Source organism: Perna viridis, chromosome 3 (genome assembly GCF_037379345.1).
Source record: "Perna viridis isolate PV_CMFRI_1.1 ecotype Kerala chromosome 3, ASM3737934v1, whole genome shotgun sequence".
Classification (NCBI taxonomy): Eukaryota; Metazoa; Mollusca; class Bivalvia; order Mytilida; family Mytilidae; genus Perna; species Perna viridis.
The window spans coordinates 28181445-28189629 of NC_142447.1; the positions used below are offsets into that span (position 1 = coordinate 28181445).

At 31.0% G+C, this 8185-nt stretch overlaps 1 protein-coding gene across 1 annotated transcript; it reads right to left on the reverse strand.

The window, feature by feature from the left end:
- Positions 1–1143: 1143 nt before the first annotated feature.
- On the reverse strand, positions 1144–7158 carry LOC148621711 (uncharacterized). The gene is made up of 3 exons (XM_088576380.1): positions 6658–7158; positions 2856–3028; positions 1144–1421 (listed from the first exon to the last, which is right to left on the reverse strand). Exons 1-3 carry the CDS (start codon positions 7124–7126, stop codon positions 1254–1256), a joined length of 810 nt encoding a protein of 269 aa, XP_088432506.1. The 5' UTR covers positions 7127–7158; the 3' UTR covers positions 1144–1253.
- Positions 7159–8185: the final 1027 nt, after the last annotated feature.

The window sequence follows — 8185 nt, forward strand, 5'->3', positions numbered from 1 at the left end:
ATCAGAGTTGTCTCTCTTGTAAACTTTTTTCATTTGACGTAGTCGTTTCCAGTATTATTGAATGTATGCAAAAATCTTTTCTGAATACCTTGTTCTATAAGATATAGCAATACAACAGTTTATTCTAAAGAACAGAATGGTAAGAGTACAATAATGTGGACAATGTAGCCATTGTTTCAAGACTGTATTCATTATTATGGATTTCTACAATTATTTTCAATTTATCCACTGTTACAACGTTTTAAAATTTTAATACAAATGTTTCAATTCCGTTTTCTGTTTTGTTTCACATAATAAACAGAGCATTATTACTCTTTGTTATGACATTATCAATATTTAAACTTTATTTGTGATTCTTATCGATAGAGAAACGGAAGTACATTTTGTGATGTTACAAATAGTGTATCACCTTAATTATTTGCAAATCAAATAATTGTTTTTGTTGTAGATACAAGTATCGAATGAGAAACATGTTTCATAATACATGATATTGGAAGGCGTGATAAATATCATCACCAAACCACAACATCAATGTGATAAAAGTGATATAGGCTCTGTCAAGGACGTCAGAAAATTACATAGTTCTTTTTATCGGTAACGTGACAATCAGCGTGACCTTATTCTTTAAATATGTTCACGAAAAGTTTTGCAAGAGCAAAAATGAAAACATTTACAGAAATACCACACACATGCATTAGCAGTAATCTGTAAAATCGTGTCATCTATATGTCTGATAACAAATATTTATATATTGTAGACAAGATCCGTACGTTTATTTGGTGTTTAACTGATTTAAAACTGTTTTTTTTTACGTTTAAAGAAGACTTTATATTTAGTATTTAGCGTCTGATAAGCAAATTACGGCTTGGTATCTATCTTGTCTTGTTTTATTTATTCTACGTTTTAATCATGCAGATATATGACATCTTGACGAAGTATATTATTATCTTTATTATTATTATTAATATAGTAGTTGAAGTCTAAGCAAAATTTTGTGTGTGTAGGTTTTTCTTGTTTTTTTATATTTTCATAACCCAATCTTTATGGCTAGACATATGTATGATTTTTTTTTCGTTGTATTAACTTTTCATTTAAATCGGAATAAATAGGGACGGCCATTTAGATAATATTAACTCTAGTTACATATATAATTATTATATTTATATACTAATATTGCACATCTTGTCACTTAGTAACGTCATATTACCCGTCCTATTGCAATCACAGAAAACTTTTGTTTTTTAATTATAAATCTAAGGGTGAACGATAACATCTTGCTCTTGTTCATCAAAATCACTTAAATCACAATCGCTCTCTTGAGGCTCTTCAGAACATGGTGAAGCCATTGAAGTGCCACCTTCTCCTTCTTCTGATTTTACTCTTTTATGTTTAGTTCGTCTGTTTTGGAACCATACTTTCACCTGAAATCAGACAATACAAGAGTAATCAAGGGAACCAAGATTCTAGCAGAAATCAGAAGAATATAATCCAGGGACAAAGACCAGACATGGAAAACAGACAAACACGACAAAAAACATAATGCAACTAAATTAATACATACAAAGTAAAAACTGGGAGCATGGACTAGGTGCACCGGTAGGGTATGATTTTTTTTAAATAGACAATCAACAGAAATATTATCTAACGTAGGATCGAATTTATGTATATTCAAATTTACTTATTCGAACTATTTAGCACACATATAATTGTCTGCGTGATTTTTCTCTAGTCCTGCCAAGCATGTTGAATTAATTACAATATTTTGATAAAATATTTTTTTATCTTAACCGTGAATTCTACAAGTTTACATTTTATTCATATATTTTCTTGCAAAAATCTTTCACAAGTATCGATATATTTCATGCATAAAATGTTCATTCTTTCGATATGATATGAAATGTATTTACAATATACATGTAATTATGAAAATGTTACTCACAGGTAAAATAAAGAACATAGTATTTGATATTTCAATATATTTTTAGCTTTAAATGCAATTATAGTGATATAATTTGTAAATTACATAATACGTGTTGCACTTACAAAACTGATAGTAATACGGGCATGATAAAAGGTATCACTGGTAAATTCGAACATGGGTCAGTCTACTATTACAAAATGTGTTCAGTGAACCATCTGTTGGAATATAAAGTAACGGAACCTCCCTGGGGTCTCATTTAAATGCACTATCAGGTACTTCATCTTACAGCCACTCAACAAGGTGTGACTATCTGCAAATGCTTCGACGATTAGAAGCAATATCGGAAAGTAATTGAACATCCACATCCGATTTTATTTTAATTAGCCGTAAATTGGTCTTTGAGAACTGACAATGTAAAATTAGATGATAATGTCTATCAGTGAGCTATATGTCAGACTGAACCCACTTGGGGGTTTTAAACTACAGTTGAAAGCACGACCAAGGAAGCAAATTATGTAAACGTCTTCATCAATTTTATATAAACGATGGAATTAGATAAATAATTGACATTCAAAGTTACCTTGTTTTCTTTGGTTCTTTGGTCAATGCATCGAGAGTGACTTCAGAAAACGGATGACCAATTTAATGAAATAAAAACAGATTAAGGATTCAAGCACATGATCAAGAACATCTGGTGTCTTGGGGTTTCTACTACCAAGGTCATAATGTCTTATTTTGTTCCCGACACATTTCGAGTGAAGTGATGGTCCATCTTGCATTTGAGATGATAGTGGTTTTATTAAATTAGGGTATTGCCTGCTTTTTCATATACTATCTTTTTAAACTTCATTGTATTTAGTACAGGTATGAGACTGTGCCTCCTTTCTGTATTGATCCGCCCTCAATTTAAATAAATATATATATATATGCATACCTGTGTTTCTGTAAGGTTAAGTTCAGCAGCTAAGTCCTTCCGCTCTTGTCCTACAACATAATGACTTTTCTCAAATGATTTTTCTAACTGTAAAAGCTGAGACGGTGAAAACGCAGTTCGGATTCTTTTTGGTTTTCTGTATGGTTGAAAAAGGAAACTAGGTGCAGCAGCAACTGAAATAAAAAAAGTTGATTTTTGTATTGAATTATTATATATCCAATCTAAAATATCCAATATATGCCTGCTTTTAAATGATGGAGGCCTTTAATTGACGAAAACCTTCGTGGAATAACACATTCCTTACACGAGCCGCATATGAATTTATCAAATAAACAATAAACCTATCAAGATATCTATATCGTGTCTAAAAGTAAGATTTTAAACAAATATAACTTGAAAATGAACGATGCATATTCTTTTTTAACGCAAAATTTATCACATGGCTTCCGATTAATGTCATCTGGAATTTTCCATTGCATATTATACAAATGGAAAATATCATTTGCGACTTTCTTTGATGTATAAGATGAAAAATGGACATCATATGGCCAGCTTGTACAACAGAGGCTAATGTTAAAACGCCTACAATTACGCAAACTCTGTAAAGTATTTCCTACTAAATAAAACACGATTCTCATGAATTCTTTCATTAATACTAAAAGCGTCATGATGAAAAGCGTTTCTTCAATTATTTCTACTTAGTCATTATGATGTTTTGTGACACTCCCACTAAATAGTCATGGGGTCAAAGAATAGTTTTTTCACAATATCTACGTATACGTGCAACTTTTATTTGTTCAGCTGTGTGCAATTCTTCCACATGTTGCACTTTTTCATTTGGATTTCATGTTTCAGAATCTTTTTCTCGAAATTTACATTGAGTGTCAGAAGTTTTTGACACCGAATGTGAACGAGGGTACCTCAATATAATACGAACAACCAAATCCGCTATTTAAAATTCCTTCTTTTTCTAAAATAAGAATGTTTAAACATATCAGTCTTGATTAATACCTTGTCTGTGTGACAGTTTTATTTCTCCTAATTAGTGAGACTGTCGCACACAAGCCCGTGACCCTACATTAAAAAGTCTCATTATTCCTGTTAATCACGTGACCTCAGTCTGACCAGAATACGTAATAGATCTGGCCTAACCGTACAACACTGTATTTTGAGGCATATAAAAACTATTAGTTCGTTCGAATCGAGACAATTGAACGTTTAAATCAGTTTTCGGAAAAATCAGTTTCGCACCTTTTGTCAGTGCTGTGATGACTTCATGGTTGTCTCGGTAGTTAAACCGATGTTTTTTTAGTTAGTCATGAAACTGCTTGAAAGTGAATGAAATATAACTCACTCCGTTGTTGGTACCTAAGGTTAATGTACGTGTGATTTACTTAGCTGTGCTGTTTAGAGCTTATTTGTCAGAAATGTACTTATTCATATCAAGTCCCCTAAGTGTACTGTTATCAACGCAATGCGGTGATTACAGAAAGTATAGGCAAAACACCTGCTTTTTCACGGGCATAAGTTTCGGTCAATACTTAATTCTAAATTTAAAAACAAATGTATTGAACTTGTCGTTCGTTTTATAATTTTACGATGATGTAAAGCCAGCGTCAATGATTTACAAAAATACATGTACTATACGTATTTTACAAGTATACAAATTAACTTCGAATTCATTCAGAATCCTATAATCCAACATTTATCGATTTTGTACCACTAAACTAAGGTTTTTCGTTCGTTTTGGCAGAATTGATTTATGACTATATTTTCTATCGATCAAATCTACTAATTGCTAGTGGAACGACAGTTTGATGCCACTGAACAAACATATTAAGACTATTTTAATTTTATGATCGCAAATTACTTTTCAAATTTCAACAAAACCTTTGTTAGAGAACATTAAAAATAATGAAAGAGAATTCATCAGCGATGTAAATTGCTATTGATGAAGAACGCTATTTAAATCCATTCAATTTAAACATCATTATGTGAATACACTAATTCGATAATGATGGATTTTTTTTTGTTGTTCATTATGTTATTTTAAATTTGCTCTCGCTCGAACAGATAAGGTGAACAGGTTAAATTCATTTGTCTCTGAATTCTAATAAATCACAACATTTTCTGAAACAAAAGGACATCTCTAAAAGCTTTAAATTGTGGATATTAACACCGATTTTCTATAATATTTCAAATTCATTAGGGTTAATATTCTAAATTAAACACTGAGTCAATATTTAAACAATAAAATGATAGAAATCTCAGCCTTAATGTAATATAAATAGATTAAAAGGATTTTTCCAACTTTCATCAACACAAAAAACTAAGAGGGAAAACCTTTTAAACGATTTCTTAGGTAAATAAAGTTCTGAGGTAAAATGAATTTCATTAAAGATATTTCAAAGCTTTGAAACAAGACTTTTTTCGCTCTCTTTTTGCGAGACAAATTGGGTGTTCCAACCGACCTCGTGTACAATTACGGCACTAATAGTCTAATGGAAGATTTTCTGCAATAGGAGAACCTTGTCTAGTTCCGATACATTGTCTTAGGTCAAAGATCACTTATTTTTTCACAATGATGAAATATTTATATGGTCTTTAAAATTGATAAAAGCGTTGTCACCGTGTGACCCGTTCCCTATTTTAGATATTCAATTAGAGCAGACATTTTGGACCCGTAATCTCATACGATACAGAAAGTGTTCTAAATGATGGTCTGCATATCATTTTGCAAAAACAATACTACAAGCTACATTTAATTGATTTAAATACCCTAATGATTGTCCAATTAAAGATATATTACAAAATTTAAGGGGAACTGTCCCTCCCACTCGTAAACCAGAATCAGATAGGGGCCATATCTGAACTTCGTGTGGAGCATTGTAACTTGATAGAATATATAGCAATGTTAAAATATTTGTTTGAATGAGAATACCCTTAATAAAGTTTTGTTCTAAAGACAATTTAATTTAATGGAGCACATTATGAAATCCAATCCTCCGTAGAACCCGGGACACACACATTTTGGCTATTTCTATTATTAAGAGATAGATATTAGGTTATCCTTGTTTAGTAGAGTACAAGTTGCTAAATAAACGGTCTTTATGTGTACCATTTCGCATTTACTTTAGAGTAATGTTAACAAAAAATGTGAATTAAACTGTTCAAGTCATTATTCCCACATGTTTAAATATTTTACCAAAGACTTTTTTTTTAAATATTGTTTGTAAACATGAATTTATACTATTTAAATTCAATATACATGTAAACGAAATGTTTTGTCCCAAATTTAATTTCAAGTATATCAATCAATTTCTACATTTTTGGATCTAAATTGTTCAGTGTAATTAAAACGAATTATTATACATATATAATATTAGTAAATAAATATATAAATGTTTGTATAAATACATAAAAAAAATATTAATAGGTAAAGAAAATAGTGAACGATATAATCAAATCTGTGTGACTTTTTATCACTATTGGTATAGAGCAAGTTATGTATTTTTCTACATACAATAGCTGTAAAATAAGTTTATCAAGAAATATCGACTTTGTAAATCTATTAAATAAAATACAATAAAATATTTAAAATACAAACTGAATTTCTAACGCTAGTTTTTAGATTATATAATTGTAAATTGCGTGACTGAATTAAAGCATAAATTGTTTCAGAAATAATTTCATGTAGAAAATGGGTTAAAAATTGAAACAAAATATCAATATTCAAAATAGAACTTGTTGCGCTTCTTAAAAAAAAGTGTGCAGATAGTGCATGCTATAAAGATAAACTTACCAGGGTACCTTGGGTAGTAATAGCCCGGGTATCTGTCCCACGGGTGGATATGTCTTCCTGAGTTCAGAACTAGGGGATGAATCGGTGACGGGTGCTGGAGTTGAGATGGCACAGATAGTGAATGAATGTTCAAGTTTGACAGTGGATGGCGGCATACACGCGGTGCCAAGTATGTGCCCGTGGCACCTGCAGATAAAATATCATGTAAGTGTTTTAAAGACTGAGAGGCGGCATGATACGGATGAGAAGTGTCATGGCGAAGCAGGGCTTCCTCAGCAGACGGTAATGTCTCCTTCCGCTCGTTCAAAATTTCGAACAGTTCTTGCCGCTGATGTCGCACGTGCATATCGGAATCATTATGCCGACAATTTTGTTCTTTTTGGTTGCTACTTTTTTCAGTCTTTTCTGGTTGTTTTCCCATGATAGAATCTATCGTGAATCCAGACATTTTCTTCGCAGTTTTCTCCATTACTATTGACACAAACTTACAATCAACACAGACTCTTCATCACAACACCAATTTAAGTAGGTTTATTACACTCTATCTATAACTTGTTTTTTAACACTAAATGGTAGATTTATTATTCACATTAACTTCTGTGGTAAACTGCAGTGGTTCGTTGTTTAAGTGTGGGCGGGAACTAATCTGTTTTTCTGCTGCATTAACTCCGCCTCTTCACAACAAACCAATTAGAAAGCTATTACATCTTTGTAAAGGCGGTAACACTTGTGGATCGAAAGTACCATAATAAAAGATCTGAAATTTATTAATTTTTTTGCATTCGGTTATAAATCTGGTATAACGATATTATCTTTCGATTTCAATAAACAAATCGCGACCTTTAGTGAACAAATTGACGCGTGTTATTGAACAAAACTTGATTAAATTAAATTACTCTAAAAGTGAAATAAATAAGTTAAAAACCAATAATTTATGGACCTCGGTACTACCTACACGAACACAAAATTAATTGAAATATAGATTTAAATTCACCTTTATTTGCTTTTTTTTTTTATGAAAAGACAAACCTGACATGCATTTTTTTCTTTTTCTACCGTTGTTCCGTTCTCATGTTATTACTTAATAAATCTCGATTTTACTCCATAAATGAGATTGAAACTTATCATTTTATTAATTTCAATTTTCTAAAAAATGATAATTCAAACAAAGAAACAATTGTAGATAAGATATCTTGATTGCTATCAGTTCATATGAAAATTTATATTTTCTTACAGAAATATTATAAATTTTCCCTTTGTTGATATGATAACGAAATAAAACATATCGAATGTTGTGTAATTCGAGACTTTCTTTGTCTCAAAATAAATTAATACATACATACTTGCTGGAGAGGGTGAAATTTCATAAGTGACGTTTCAGGAGAGTTAAGCGGGTAAAAATCAAACTACGAATATTCTGACGAATATTTTCGTTTTTATTACTAAAAGTTATAGCCTGTAACAGCTGAATATAGAAACGACAAATAAATGTAAACACATAATGTATTAGAATGAACAAACTCCATTT